General features: G+C 34.3%; 1 protein-coding gene across 1 annotated transcript; it reads left to right on the plus strand.

Annotated features, from left to right (window-relative positions):
- The first annotated feature begins 224 nt into the window (after nucleotides 1-224).
- On the plus strand, nucleotides 225-13,245 carry LOC107772104 (putative multidrug resistance protein). Its single transcript, XM_016591590.2, has 7 exons — nucleotides 225-528; nucleotides 5,692-5,746; nucleotides 6,001-6,185; nucleotides 8,551-9,008; nucleotides 9,936-10,476; nucleotides 10,580-12,537; nucleotides 12,636-13,245. The coding sequence occupies exons 1-7, from the start codon at nucleotides 343-345 to the stop codon at nucleotides 13,009-13,011; spliced, it is 3,759 nt and encodes a 1,252-aa protein (XP_016447076.2). The 5' UTR covers nucleotides 225-342; the 3' UTR covers nucleotides 13,012-13,245.
- Nucleotides 13,246-16,890: the final 3,645 nt, after the last annotated feature.

Below are 16,890 nucleotides of genomic sequence, written 5' to 3' on the forward strand. Positions count from 1 at the left end.
GGACGACTTAAAGTATTTTTATATTATCAATGTAATTTATCTAACAGCGGATAACCTACTATATTTTTTAACTTACTAATCTCATATTTTATTAACAGTTAGTTGTAATTATTTTTAAATGATATGAATAATGTAAAAATTATTTTACAATATCAATGTACAGAATGTAATCTCAATAATAACAACGACACGTCTTGTAGTCATAGTTCGGCTGGCAAGTAACTTATTAAATACTAGAGTTGAGAGAATAGACATGGAAAAGGCAAACTTTGGAAGGGAATCAGAATTTTTGTATAGCTTAAGTACTCTGGGATTTTGAGCTTCTAATAACTAGCTTTTGAAATGGGAAAGAAAAGTGGGATATTCAGATATGCAGATGGCGTTGATAAGTTGGTGATGTGTCTTGGGACTTTAGGATGCATAGGAGATGGGCTGATGACTCCACTCAATATGTTTATTCTCAGTGCTATCATTGATGATTATGGAGGTGCTGATGATGCTTCTTTTACTAATGAAATTGTTGACAAGGTTTGTATTATCATTCTATTTCTTCGATCTTGGATGCAATTAGGGGTCCTTTCATTTGACATATAATCTTCCTGTAAACTTTCAGTATTTCTTATACAATACTATTTGGTTTCTAGTACAAATGTTGCGGTAGATCGTGGGTAACTAGTACATAATTGCACAAAGTAAATAGGAAAAAAAAATAACACACAGATTTAACAAGGTTCGATTAAGCCTAATCCTTGGGACAAAAGTAGAGAGGGTTTTCCACTATGAATGAGAAGAAAAGCACAATACAATCTCTAGAATTTCCAACTACAACCATTATATATAGATCTCAAATAGTCCCAAACCTATAAGAGAAAGTTTTACCTAATCTGACAAGCACAATATGTTTTTCTTTCTCAAATTTGTTAGAACAATGAGTTTTCCAAACCTATAGGGATTATGGGTTTCCTAACAGTAAAAGAAAATAATTTGAGCCATAAATAACATCTTCCTCTTGGCTTGAATTTTCTGCATCAACAGGAACAACGCCTCTCTACCTTGTCCTCAGCCCTCTAAAGGCTCTAATGAGTACTGCACACACTAATCAAGTCTAGACAATGCCTAAACTTGTTGCCCGGGACTGCCTTGGTCATCATATCAGCTGGATTATCATGCGTAGACACTTTCTCCATATTAACAACCCTTTTTGATATAATGCCTAGAGTAAAGTAATGTTCGACTTTAGTATGCCTCATCCTCTCATGAAACATCTGACTCTTAGAAAGATGAATTGCACTCTAACTGTCACAAAATAATGGTACTTAGCTTCTTCTAAGCCAGTCCAAGATCACTCACCAAGACTTGTAGCCAAATAACCTTATTGCTTCTGTTATTGCCATATACTCAGTCTCAGTGGTAGACAAAGAAACAACAGACTACAAAGCCGCCTCCCAACTGATGACACTACCAGAAAGAGTAAAAACATAACCTGTCAAAGATCTTCTCTTATCCAACTCCCCTGCATAATCTGAACCGACATAGCCCATTATGGATTCACTCAACTTGTCTTGTAAAACGTCAAGCCTATATCTAAAGTACCCTTTAGGTATATCAAGATCCAGTTCGCCGCCTGCCAATGTTCTTTACCAACACACCATGTATCTACTCACAACACTAACAACATGTGAAATATCAGGGCGAGTGCAAATCATAGCATACATAATGCTACATACAACACTCGAATATAGAATACAGAACACTGGACATTTGCTCCATCTCCTTGTCTGTTTTTTGTAACGTGTTTGTAGACAACTTGAAATGGAAAGCAAAAGTAACAGATACAGATTTAGCACATATTATATTAAATCTCTTGAGGGCCTTCTCAATATAGGATCGTTGAGGCAGTATCAACTTCCCAATCCTTCTATCTCGAGTAATCTTCATCCCTAATATCTTCTTTGCAACACCCAAATCCGTTATCTCAAACTCTTCACCTAGTTGCTTCTTCAGTCGGATAATATCATCCACAAATAACAACAAATACACCCAAGAACCATCTTCAAGCTTCTTGTAATACATACAACTATCGTATGCACTTCGAGAAAAGGTACTTTGAATCATGAATGTATCAAATCTTTTAAACCACTACCTAGGCAACTGTTTCAGACCATATAAAGATTTCTTAAGCAAGAAAACATAAATTATCTTATCCGGAGTAATGAATCCCTCAGGTTGACTCATATAAAATTATTCATCCAACTTGCCATGCAAGAACGTAGTTTTCACATCCAACTGCTCTAGCTCTAAGTCATGAAGAGCCACCAAATCCAGTAAGACCCTGATAGATCTATGCTTTACCACTGGAGAGAATACTTTATTGTAAGATATCCCCTCGCTTTGTGTAAAACTTTTAGCTACTAACCTTGTCTTGTACCTTTGTGCTTCAACCCACGGACTTCCCTCATTTCTTTTGAAAACCCACTTGCAGCCTAATTCCTTCTGCCTCTTTGGTAATGGAACACACTTCTGTATATAATTCTTATGAAGAGACTCCATCTCTTCACCCATAGCATCAACCCATTGATCTACTTTTGGACGAGAAATAGCTTTTTTATAGCCATTAGGCTCAAGCACATCAATGCTCTCGGCAACAGACAAAGCAAATTCTACAAAATTTGCATATTCAAGAAGATTACCATCACCTACGTTTGCAAACTTTTGTGGTCGGTTGATCACTCTCATCTCTCTGCATGTTGCGATGCTATATGGTTGATGTTGCACATGTGTATTAACACCATCATCTTGATTAATATTTTGCACCTTCTCCGCTTTCTCTAATTTATAATTACTGGGATGTGACAGTGAAGATTTAATTTCTAGCTCTATACGGTCACTAACACCACGATCTGTTTCTGATATTTCCTTCTCTATGTGACTGTCTAGTGACGCAGATTCATCAAATGTCACATCCCTATTAATAATTAAACCCTGGAGTCTTTTGATCTGTGTACCACAATCTATAACCTTCCGCTCCAGTTGCATATCCTAGAAATATGTACTTCTTCGCCCTCGGCTCAAGTTTTCCATCCCTCACATAAGTATAAGCAGGACAACCAATTACTCAGATTTGAATAATCAGTAGGCAAACCGCACCATACCTCAAAATGAGTTTTAAACTCAATAGTTATGGATGAAGATACGTTAATAAAATAACAAGTTGTATTGATCGCTTCAACCCAAAAAAACCTTGCTAACACATGAGTATGAAAGTGTGCTTCGTGCCCTATAATAAATTGTTTTCTTCATGCATTCTGCAACATCATTCTGTTGTGGTATTCCGACATAAGTGTGATGTCTCACTATGCCCTATCTGCTGCAGAAATCATTAAACTCAGAATTGCAAAATTCCAATACATTGTCAGTCCGAAGATGTTTAACTTTTCTTTTCGTCTACCTCTCAACCATCGTTTTCAATTTAACAAACATCGAAAATGCCTCATATTTTGTTCAGAAAATACACCCACGCCAATCTTGATTAATCATTAATTAAACTCATCAAATACTTGGCACCACTCTTAGAGGGAAGGTCACGCAAGTCTAAATGTATATAATCTAACTTGTTTCTGGTCTTGTGTTCTGCCTTCTTGCTGAATTTTATCCTTTTCTGTTTACCAAATACACAAACTTGATTGTTATACCCATCCATCAAGTTTTGATTATTCAACAAAGACAATTCCTTGTCACTCATATGACCAAGTTGCAAGTGTCACAATTGAGAGTGATTCAAATCACTTTATCCAGAAGCTACAATAGCTTCTCTTTCAACTTCACTTGCCTGAAGATGATATAATTTAGAATACAGTTTATCTTTCATGAGTAGCGTGGATCCTTTACACATTTTAGGTTTTCATTCTTGGAGTAGAACTTATACCCTTGATCATCCAAAGCTGAGAGAGAAAGCATATTTTTCTTTAACCGCGGAACATGCCAACAAGCAATATTTATGATAATTCCATCGAACATTCTCAATCTAATGCTACCAATTTTCTCTATTGGTAATGGATTATTATCACCCATGTAGACACTCCCACTCATTTGCTTATAAGTTGCAAACTAATTCTTGTAATTCTTGTGCGGATACATATAAAAAGTAGCACTAGAATCAAGAACCCAGGAATTCTGCTTATGACTTGAACTCATGGTACAAACTTTCTCTAAAAAGTCACTATCATTAGAATTATTTTCAGTGTCAACAATATTTGTAAAATTATCTTCTTTCTGCTTCCCTTTTTTCTCTTTTAGCTTTGGACAATTTCTCTTGTACTGATCTCGCTCCTTGTACTCATAATAGTTATGCTTTCTTGATCTGGACTTCGATCTGGTTGTTAACCTTTTTGTATTAAAGTCTTTTTGTTGTATTCTTCCCCTACTGACAAGACCCTCACCATCAGTTCTGCTATCTAGAAAGCACTTTTCAACTCTTTCGATTTTAGTGCATTACTAACATTTTTCAGTGAAATATAGTCTTTCTCATATAGCAACGTATTAGCAAAAGTGTCGTAAGATGGTGGTATACAACATAACACAATCAAGACCTGATCCTCACCCTCAATTTTGCTTTCCGCATTCTTCAAGTCCATTGTAATTGGATTAAACTCATCAAGGTTTATCAGCGATTTCTCAGAATACAGATCTTCTGGCTTCTTCCATGTCGTTGCTGCAGAAGTTTCTTCAGTAATTTCCCGAAGAACGCTATCTGTAATGCTCATGAAGATCACACTCAAATTCCTCTCCTTCAAGTTTGCCTTCTCTCTATCATCTCTTCAGAAAAATCCTCATCAATTTGCTTCCACAACCTTTATAACACCAGGGACGATCGTAATCTTCCGTAGAATGAAACTAGAAACCCCATCGAATTTCTTTATACTTTGTTAAAGATGATGAAGATATCTTAACCTTATTATATGTAAATACTCTAACCTTACTCTGATACTAATTGTTGCGGAAGATCGTGGATTAATTAGTACATAATCACTCAAAGTAAATATAGAGAAAAAATAATATAAGGATTTAACGAGGTAACCAATTTAATCTATATAGTTAATATAACAGTAATAAACTTCGTATAACTTATGATATTGGAAATTATGTGTTGTATCCAAATGCAGATTCAAGATTTAAATTTGATTGGAGAAAACTTGAAGTTCTTAACATTGAAAATAAATAGAGTAGCTAATTCATTGTTCACAAATATATATATATATATATATATATATATATATATATATATATATATATATATATATATATATATATATATATATATATGCTCTACGTTGAAAATGTTGGATTCAATTGATCATGTTAGTTGTGTGCTACATTTGCAACTGGTTGTATTACTTATTCTTGTTTAACTTATATGAAATCAATGTAACAGTTTGTACATTATAGATGTGGGATAATAAGAATACGTGTATTAATAATACGAGGATCATTATTTACTGCAAAAGAATCCATGTGTCATTGTCCATTGCATTACAATATTATTATTTATTGCATAAATAATTCGTACATTATAGTTCCCGTATATTAGACTATAAACTAGCCACCCCCTATTTACTTAGCCTAGAGTTTGTTTGCCATAATCATAAATTTTTAGAGAAATAAAACAATTTTTTCCCCATGTCTTTGAAACAGTACTCTCTCAGGTTGCTCTTCGTTGCAATTGGAGTTGGTATATCTGCCTGCCTTGGTACGTATAACACCTTTTTTTTACGCATGAGCATATGTTCATGAGTTTATCTACTAACTTCTCTTGATTCACTTAAAAAAATTTCTAAAACCGTTAATAAAAAAATAAATTAGTGATATGAAAATAAGGTAACTTATATGCTATAACGGATAAAAATACACTAATATTGTTAAAATCTCAGTGTTAGCTCATAAACTTGTTTACTAAGTTTGAAAATGAAGTATTATGCATGATAGTGTTTCTGAAACTTGTAGGAGGAATTTGTTGGACAAGAACTGCAGAGAGGCAAACATCTCGCATAAGGATGGAATATTTAAAATCTGTCCTCAGGCAAGAAGTTAGTTTCTTTGACAGCCAAAATGCTTCATCCAGTAGTTTTCAAGTTGTTTCCACAATTTCAGCTGATGCTCATTCTATTCAAGATGCTATTGCAGAGAAGGTATTTCAATTTTGATGTATTAAGGGTGTGTTTGGTAGGAAGGAAAATGTTTTCCATGGAAAATGTTTTTCATAGAAAATGAGTGATTTTATCACTTATTTTCCCTGTTTGTTGGTCAGTGAAATTTTTTTTCCGGAAAATAATTTCATAGTGTTCGGTTAGAGAGTAAAAAATAATTTTTAGGAAAATAATTTTTATGATACTCTCCTCACCCCTCCCCCTCAAATACCCATCGTTTTTAGGACTCTATTTCTTCAAGAATTTAATTTTTCATTTAAAAATTCATACAACCCCAAAGGAACTAATGTGTTGTTTTACTTTTTTTTTACGCAAAAACAACATTGAAATTTGTGTTCCGTAACTAAAAAGCAAATACTCTTTTTTTTAAAAAAAGAAAGTACTCTTTCTACAACATGATTATAAAGTACTCTCATTTCGTTGAAATAAAAGAAAATACTGTTTCTACATCATGAAAAGAAAATATTTTTTTTACATCATGAAAAGAAAATACTCATTTGTTGAAATGAAGAAAATAATTTTTCTACATCTTGAAAAGAAAATACTCTTTTTGTTGAAATGAAAGAAAATATTTTTTACTCGAAAAGAAAGTACTTTTTTATTAAAATAACAAAAAAAAACTTTTTTATATCATGAAAAAGAAAATACCCATTTGTTGAAAAGAAAAAGAAATACTTTATTTATAACATGAAAAGAAAATATTATTAATAATATTTCTATTTAGGGTGGGGATAGAGGTGGAGGTGGGGTGAGGGTAGGGGTGGGAGTGGGGTGGGTTGGTGGGGATGGGGAATAGGGTGGAGAAGGTTGAAAACTGTTTTTTCTTCTTATGATAGGGAAAATATTTTCCTCCAAATGAGTTTACGGGGAAAATATTTTCCTCCAAATGAGTTCACGGGGAAAATATTTTCCAACACATTTAAGCCAACCAAGCATGAAAAAATAGAAAAATATTTTTCGAAAAATATATTCCTTCGTACCAAACACACCTTAAGTCTTGTCATCTTTCTTTCTCAACGTATCATACTATAAGATTCTATGTATTTTCTCAAAATTAATTTCAAATTAATTTCACCGTATGGTTATTGAACTTTATCTACTATAAAAATAAAACAAAACTATTTTTTTTCATATTAAAATAATTGAATTCTACCCACTATAGCAGTAATATTAAAAAACTCTCTCTTGTCAAATTAAAATACATAACTGATCTTTACCTGTTATAATAATTTTACATGCTATAACAGTAAAGTACTAATCTTTACTACTATAACGACAAAACCACCTCATCAAGGTCACTTTTTTAAATCATTCGGTGCATAATAAGTGATTTTTTGACGTCTTTATTTTGGTCCAAAATAAGTGTCCTTTTACATAATCAAGAATGAATTAACTTTAGTTTTTTAAAATTTATCCTTATTTTATATATCCCAATATATCAAGTTAACAATATATAAATTTTAATTAAGGATAATTTAATCAAAATATATTTTCTCTCTCTAGTAGTTAGTATTTTCATAAGGGGTGTGCCAAAGGCCTAAAAGTCATTTTTTATGGATCGGTATGTGGGTAAAGTTTAACGCTTTATTGTTACTAAAGTAAAAGTTCAGTTATTTTAATGTGCTAATAAATAACGTGATAGTGTGTAAAGTATGTTACATTAACGTGAGAAAAAACTGTTTATATATATAGTATGATTTTGCTATAAAGTTTAGTGGATAAAGTTTGGCGACGATACATTACCCGTTTGGTCATAGATTTTGCTAATATTTTTCCAAATATTTTTTGACAAATACATGTTTGTTCATAAATTTTATTCATATTTTGGCAAATTCCCAAAACTCAAAACTCCGAATCCCAATTTTGACCCAAAATATTACTTACAATTTTTAAAAATTGTCTCAAACTTTTATATTTTATAAAAGAGTCTATCATTTATTATTTTGTAACAATGCTGCTTTGTCTCCTCGGTCATCTGATAGAATATTATGTAGTTCATTATAAAAATGATAATTTTGTACCAAATTTATTTATGTTAAAGACTATGGTTTGTGATAATGATAATGAATATTATTGATGAAGGTACCGTTGAGTATTTGTGATAGTTTTTAGAACTTGTGATATAAGTCATGTTTCATATATTTAAAAAAAAAAAAGAAAGTGAAATATGTTTTGAAAAATAATGTACAAACATATTTTCATCTTCAAACCAAGCTTCACCCAAATCAGATTTTTCAAAATAAATTTGGGAATATACGGCAAAAAAGGCGGCTAAATCAATCAACCTCTTAGTACCCATGATATCAATGATAAATCTTTTAAAGTTTCCCATTTCTCCATCTTGCAGATACCTAATTGTGTTGCTCACATGTCAACGTTTATTTTTGGCCTAATAGTTGCATTCTACCTCTCATGGAGACTAGCATTGGTTTCACTTCCATTCTCTCTTGGTTTTGTTATACCTGGGGTAGCATTTGGAAAGCTACTTATGAGGCAGGGAATGAAAATGAAGGATGCCTACGGAGTTGCAGGAAATGTAGCAGAACAAGCAATTTCATCTATTCGCACAGTTTACTCTTACGTTGGAGAAAATGAAACAGTGACAAGATTCAGCCATGCTCTTGGGGAGAGTTTGAATCTTGGTGTGAAGCAAGGGCTTACTAAGGGGTTGCTGTTAGGAAGTATGGGAATGATTTATGTGTCGTGGGCATTTCAATCTTGGGCAGGGAGTGTTCTTGTTGCTAATAGAGGAGAAAGTGGTGGTCGCGTTTTCATATCAGCTCTTTGTGTTATTCTTGGAGGACTGTAAGTTTCATTTTATTCACTCCTCATTCTATTTGCGAGTTTATTGCACCTACGAACCTTCAACTGTGGCCGCTACAACAGAAAAGCAACTAAACTTTACTATAACAGTATAGTCACCTTGATTGAAATCGGCCACATTATAATTACCTTCTGGAAAGGTCCATTTGATATCCAAAAACTGCTCAGCAATAGTCAAACAAGTGGGGAATGTTGGGATGATCCAGAAAAGTTTGGTAGAGCTAGATCTCTTTCAATCCATATTTCATTTGTAGGGTTAACTAGTGACTTCTTACATCTCATATACATGAATTAATCTTCCGCCATCCCAACAAGTGAATCATTAAGATTCGGTTTTATTATTATAGTGGATAAGTATAATGACTTTACTATTATAGCGGATAAAGTTCAGTTGCTTTAATGTGACAAGAAATAGTTTTGTGACTTCAATGTAGTAGCAGATAGAATTTAGTAATCTTACTATTATAATGGCTAAAGTTTATTTTGCTTTGATCTAAGAAAGGAAGTTTTGTGAATTGGATTCATCCTGTAGTAATCGAATGAATTGAATCGTCAATATGAAAGCGGATTCCCTTCTTTGTTTGTTTGATTCGAAGGGGAAGGGCCCGTTGAGTTCTTAAGAATTATAATATTTTTTTGGTCTAAATGATAAAATGGATTTCTTTTTCTTTTCAAAAACTCCATTTTTCTCATTTTTCTGATCATGTGACTTTAAACTTTTAGATTGGATAAAGTTCAGTTATCATATTGAAGTTTACTCTTCGCTCCTCATTTTATTTGATCAACGAAAGAACATAAAGCTGTATTCACTTTGTTTCTATTTAATTGAAAATTAGATAAGTGGAAACAAGATATGACAATTATTTTAGCAAATCTTGATATTGCCAAGGCTTGGTTTTCTGATTGTAGGTCTTGTATGAGTGCACTTCCTAATATCTCATTCATCACTGACGCAACAATTGCTGCTTCAAGAATTTTCAAACTAGTCGATCGTGTTCCTCAAATAGATTCAGAAGATGGGAAAGGGAAAGTTCTAGCGTATGTAAGAGGAGATATTGAGTTTAAGGAGGTGACTTTTAGCTATCCGTCAAGACCAGATGTCCCGATCCTCCAAAATTTTAATCTTAAAGTGAAAGCTGGAAGAACAGTAGCAATTGTGGGAGGCAGTGGTTCTGGAAAGTCTACTGTCATTTCTTTGCTAGAAAGGTTTTATGATCCAATAAATGGAGATATCTTACTTGATGGACATAAAACTAAGAAACTGCAGCTTAAATGGATGAGATCTCAGATGGGGCTTGTAAATCAGGAGCCTGTTCTATTTGCTACATCCATAAAGGAAAATATACTCTTTGGAAAAGAAGGTGCTTCAATAAAAATGGTTGTTGAAGCTGCTAAGGCTGCAAATGCACATGGCTTTATAGCCTCTTTACCTGATGGATATGATACTCATGTAAGCTAATATCTTTTGCTTATTGCTCTTTTGGAATAGATGTTGTTGTCCGTTCTTTTTTGTTATTCGACTGGATTTTGACAAATTTCCAATTGGATTATAGGTAGGACAGTGTGGTTTTCAATTGTCTGGAGGCCAGAAGCAAAGGCTTGCGATAGCAAGGGCATTGATTAAAGACCCGAAAATTCTTCTACTTGATGAAGCTACAAGTGCTCTGGATGCACAATCAGAAAGAATTGTTCAGGAGGCCCTTGATCAGGCTTCACAAGGAAGGACAACTATCATCATTGCCCATCGCCTCACCACTATACTCAGGGCTGACAACATTGTAGTCCTTCAGTCAGGGAGAATCGTTGAATCTGGTTCTCATGATGAACTAATGAGTAAGAGTTATGAAGAAGGTGGAGTTTACTTTAAAATGGTAAACTTGCAGAAATCAACAGCAAATGGTAAAGGGTCATCTAGTCCATATCTTAGTAAAGAGACGGGAAGCTACACAAGAAGGTGTTATGCCAACGTGCCTAGGTCCCCTTTTGTGTCGACGTCAAATTGGCAAAGTAGCCCTGCTTCTCCCTTTAGCCCAGCAATAAGTATAAGTTATGCTCCCTCAGTTCATACATGTTCTTATTATGATAGTGATGATGAGTATTTAGAGAATTTCTCTTATCCAAGCCCTTCAACGTGGCGTTTGCTCCAAATGAATGCACCAGAGTGGAAGATAGCTTTGTTGGGATGTCTTGGAACTATTACCTTTGGTACACTTCAACCGGTTTATGCGTTTTGCTTGGGATCAGTTGTATCAGCATACACATCAAATGATATTTCAAAAATAAAGTCAGAGATCAAAGTTTATAGCATAGTCTTTTTGAGCATAGGTTTGAGCAGTTTTGTTGCTAATCTACTCCAACATTACAATTTTGCTAAAATGGGAGAGAAATTGACCAAGAGAGTCAGGGAAAAGGTGCTCTCAAACTTACTGACATTTGAAGTGGGCTGGTTTGATCAAGAACAGAACACCAGTGCAGCTGTTTGTGCTAGGCTCTCCACTGAAGCCCGTATGGTTCGATCCCTTGTTGGTGATCGTATGTCATTGCTAATACAGGTTTTCGCCAGTGCCTCGGTTGCTTTTGTGCTTGCATTGATTGTCTCATGGAGAGTTGCTATTGTACTAATATCTATACAACCTTTACTCATAGCAAGCTTCTACTCGCGTAGTGTTCTGATGAAAAGAATGTCAGAAAGATCCCAAAAGGCACAGAATGAAGGAAGCCAACTAGCAAGTGAAGCAGTGATCAATCACAGGACTATCACTGCCTTCTCTTCTCAAGATAGAATGTTGGACCTCTTTGCAAAAACTCAGAATGGCCCCAGAAAAGAAAATATTAGACAGTCATTGCTTTCTGGTGTTGGCTTGTTTTGCTCTCAATTTCTAACCACAGCGGCCATTGCCTTGACATATTGGTACGGGGGAAGACTAATGAACAAAAACTTACTCAGTTCAAAGCACCTGTTTCAAGTTTTCTTCCTTTTGATGAGCACCGGAAAGAATATAGCAGATACTGGAAGTATGACTTCTGATTTGGCAAGAGGTAGCAGTGCAGTAGCATCTATTTTCGCTCTCTTAGATCGGAAGACTGAGATCGAACCTGAGAATCCTGAAGGACTTAAAGTTACAAATGCATTAAAAGGAAAGATAGAGCTGAAGAATGTGTTCTTTTATTATCCGTCTAGGCCTGGCCAAGCAATCTTCCAAGGCATGAATCTGAAAATTGAGTCTGGAAAAACAGTAGCACTTGTTGGACAAAGTGGTTCTGGAAAATCCACCATTATTGGCTTGATAGAAAGATTCTACGATCCAATAAAGGGTCAAGTTCTGATTGATGACAGAAACATCAAAAGCTACAACTTGAAGAGCTTAAGATCACAAATTGCTCTAGTGAGTCAAGAACCTACCCTTTTCGCTGGAACGATACGCGACAATATCATTTATGGGAAAGAAGATGCTATGGAGTCTGAAATCAAGAACGCTGCAATTCGAGCTAATGCTCATGAATTTATAAGGTATGATCATATAACTTTAAATCTCTCCATTCCTCTGCTAATGCCATTCAGTTTCATTTAAGAAACAACTGCTAATAAACTGCAATCTTGTACTACAGTGCTATGAAGGATGGCTATGAAACTTATTGTGGTGAAAGAGGAGTCCAACTTTCTGGAGGGCAAAGGCAAAGAATAGCACTTGCACGAGCGATACTAAAGAATCCAACTATACTTCTACTAGACGAGGCGACTAGTGCACTTGACAGTGTATCTGAGAATTTGGTACAAGAAGCATTGGAGAAGATGATGATCAGTAGAACTAGTGTAGTTGTAGCTCATCGCTTATCAACGATACAGAAGGCAGATACCATAGCTGTGATAAAAAATGGAAAAGTTGTAGAACAAGGATCACATTCTCAGCTGCTTGCACTTGGAAAGAATGGTTCCTATTATGCACTGATGAAGTTGCAGTCTGGCTACTCTCCTGCTCGGTAAAATAGATTTTTGCTCAAAATGCAAGTTACTATATTTATTTTTGTTCGACCTTATTGGCACTTCTTTTCCTTGTTTGATTGAGTATATAGGTATTCTGTTCATTAAAGTTACTAACTTGAGACTTCTGAATGTTATCATTTTTCTTTTGTTACTTAAATCTTAACTTACAAAATTCACTGATATTTAATGTATATGATCGAAGCTTCTAAATGGTGCAAAGGAATACAACTAATGAAGTCTGTATAAATTGAGTTCATTAATTTCACTGTATTCCCGTGAAATCTGATGGATGTTTCTATTAGTGAATATCTGTAATGAATGTAAAAGTTTATTTAATTTTTGTTATACAAGATTAATGAATGTTATAGACTCAACCAGGAGAGTCCAACAAAAAGACTAGCCTGTTGACACCCTCACAGTAAGGTTTTTTTTTTTTTTTTTTTTTTTGCTTTTTTGATAATTAGAAATTTTATTAATTATAAAGTACTGTACAATCCCAGCAAACTAACGCAGTTTGCTAATCTACAAACAAAAAAATCTTTTATAGACTATACCTGTTAGCAGCTGGGGAAATATGAAGCACACCTCCTAGGGAAAGTTTTTCCCCAATTCGCTAGCTAAAAGCAGCACAGATTAAATACTATCCTGAACTGTTATGGACTAGAACTTATAGTGTCGCAGTAATATCTTAACTCCACCAGTTGCCCTCACATTGCAATGACAACCAATTTCTCTTGCTATGGTATCAATTTTCGGTATAGTATAAGCATATAAATAATACATGTGACATTTTTGTTTGATGAATATGTATAAATATTACATTAATTGCATACGTGTACTATACCAAATGTATACATATATTTTTAACTTGGTATTATATAAGTATAAGAATAGTATACATGACATATTTTATCATGCGTATTTTGATTTTTTTACCAAACATGCTAAAGTGATGAGAAACCTCCGGAACCAAATTGGTCTTTGAACAACAACAAAAGGACTTTACAAAAACATTGATTTAATCACTTCACTATTTAAGGATTGGATTTAGAGGAAAAAATAGCAAACCCAGTTGGAAGAAAGCGTAAATGTTTTGTGTGCCTCCCGTGGATTATGCTACAAATTGTGGCTAGCCCCAATAGATAAAATGTTGAAGTAGTCAATTAAGGATTTTTCCAGAATATATTTTCTTTGTGGCCCACTGGGCGTGTCAATTCGTTTGCAATAAATTTTTCAATACAAAAAATAAACTGCAATCACAATATAAATATGAAAAGACATAATTTTATTGATAAACAATGCGAGTACAATTATGTTTGTTCCATTGATTCTTCTCTACTGATTATCTCCATTATTCGAGGGCTGGAACAACGTATTTCTCAAACGTAGGATGATGTGAGCTTCTTTGGGATGTATATGATCTCCATAAAAAGGAAGAACGTCTGTTGATCACTTCGACAGCTTTGAGAAAGATAATATTCGATATCTTTGATAAACAATGCAGGTACAATTCTGTTTATTCTCTTGATTCTTCTCTCTTGATTATCTCCATGATTCGAGGGTTAGAGCGGCATATTTCTCGAACATAGGATGATACCGACTTCCTTGAGATGTATTTGATCTCCATGAAAGGATATTGTAGATCTTCTTGAAGTATTTGATTATCAAGAAGTGTCCATCCATCTTGATCTCTTTGTGAATATCCCATGAATTTATGGGATTTTGAGATGATCTCAATTGTCAAGATATTCTTTTAAGGGAATATGTAACCCTTTTTATAGGAGATACCCAGGGTTAGGGTAGAGTATCCTCCAAGTTAGGATTTTGGTAGATTAGCCTCCAAGCAACCCTAATAGACTCCTAGAATTTCAAAAGTCGTTTTATAGTGTCTTGAATTTAGGATTTAACCCAAATTTCGTATGGGCTTGATCCATTAAATTTTTTATGTCTACAAATGCCCGAAACTTGAAGATGAGATTTGAAGTACTCGACCATCGCAACAAAAGATTTTGAAACTTATAGTTTTCGATTTGCAGGAGGAAGAAATGAAGGGCAGAATTGGTCCCCCTGGGCATGCCAATTGTTTGCAATAATTTTTTTGCGATACAAATAATAAACTTCAATGAAATATAAATATGAAGAAACATAATTTTAATGATATACAATGTGGGTAAAATTTTGTTTGTTTCCTGGATTATTCTCTCCCGACTATCTCTATGATTTGAGGGTTAGAGTAGTATGTTTCTCAAACATAAGATTGCTACGGACTTTCTTCGGATGCATTTGATCTCCCTGAAAGGATGTTGTGGATCTTTCTGAAGTATTTGATCATCTAAAAATAACCAATTCGAGATACTTTTTTAAGAGAATATGTAACTCTTTTTATAGGACCCACCCAAGATTAGGGAGAGTAGCCTCCAAGTTAGGGTTTTGGTAGTGTAGCCTTCCAAGCAACCCTAATAGTTGCCTAGAATTTCAAGAGTAGCTTATAGTATCTTAAATTTAGGATTTAGCCCAAATTTTATATTGGCTTGGTCCGTTAAAATTTTGATGTATACAAATTACCCCTACTTCAAGGTTTGTCGGGGTATAAGGTTGCCGAAAGTTGAAGACGACACTTGAAGTACTCGACCACGCAACATATAATTTTGAAAGTTATAGTTTTCGATTTGCAGGAGGAAGAGATGAAGGGCAGAGATGGTCCCACTGGGCGTGCCAATTTGTTTGCAAGAATTTTTTTGCGGATGTAATCACAATACAGGTACAATTCTGTTTGTTCTCTTGATTCTTATCACCTGATTATCTCCATGATTCGTGGGCTGGAGCAGCATATTTCTCGAACGTAGGATGATACAGACTCCCTTCTGATGTATTTGATATCCATGAAAGTGTGAATATTCTTGAAGTATTTGATTATCAAGAAGTATCCAGCCATATCTTGATCTCTTTGTGAATATTCATGAATTTATAGAATTTTTGAGATATTATTTTTAAGAGAATATGTAACTCTTTTTATAGGAGTGACCCAGTGTTAGGGTAGAATAGCCTCCAAGTTAGGATTTTGGTTGATTAACCTCCAAGCAATCCTTATAGACTCCTAGAATTTCAAGAGTTGTCTTATATTATCTTGAATTTAGGATTTAGCCCGAATTTTGTATGGGCTTGATCTATTAAAATTTTGATATCTACAAATCCCCCTACTTCAAGGTACATACCTTGAAGTACTCGACCATCGCAACAAATAATTTTGAAACTTGTAGTTTTCTATTTGCAAGAGGAAGAGATGAAGGGCAGAACTGGCCCCACTGGGTGTGCCAATTTGTTTGCAATAATTGTTTAGCAACCAAAATATAAACTGCGATGACAATATAAATATGAATAAATATAATTTTATTGATAAACAATGTGGCTACAATTCTGTTCCCGGATCCTTCTTTCCTAATTATCTCCTTGATTCGAGGGCTGGAGTAGCATATTTCTTGAACGTAAGATGACACGAACTTCCTTGGGATGTATTTGATCTCCATGAAAGGATGTTGTGGATCTTCTTGAAGTATTTGATTATAAAAAAGTACCCTGTCATATCTTGAACTCTTTTATTTCTGAGACGCTTTTTTAGGGAATATGTAACCCTTTTTTTAGGGGATGTATTTTAGGGAATTAGAGTAGAGTAATCTTCAAGTTAGGATTTTGGCAGAGTAGCCTTCAAGCAACCCTAATAGACTCCTAGAATTTCAAGAGTCGTCTTATAGTGTCTTGAATTTATGATTTAGCCCAAATTTTATATGGGCTTGATCTATTAAAATTTTAATGTCTAAAAATGCCCACAACACTAAGGTTTGTTAGGGTGTAGGCTTGCCTAAAGTTGAAGACGAGACT

Source organism: Nicotiana tabacum, chromosome 15, assembly GCF_000715075.1.
Source record: "Nicotiana tabacum cultivar K326 chromosome 15, ASM71507v2, whole genome shotgun sequence".
Classification (NCBI taxonomy): Eukaryota; Viridiplantae; Streptophyta; class Magnoliopsida; order Solanales; family Solanaceae; genus Nicotiana; species Nicotiana tabacum.

Coding starts and splice junctions, on each gene's coding strand:
- LOC107772104 (XM_016591590.2), top strand. CDS start 343: ATGGGAAAGAAAAGTGGGATATTCAGATATGCAGATGGCGTTGATAAG. Junction 529..5,691: donor CTAATGAAATTGTTGACAAG/GTTTGTATTATC, acceptor TCTTTGAAACAG/TACTCTCTCAGGTTGCTCTT. Junction 6,186..8,550: donor AAGATGCTATTGCAGAGAAG/GTATTTCAATTT, acceptor TCCATCTTGCAG/ATACCTAATTGTGTTGCTCA.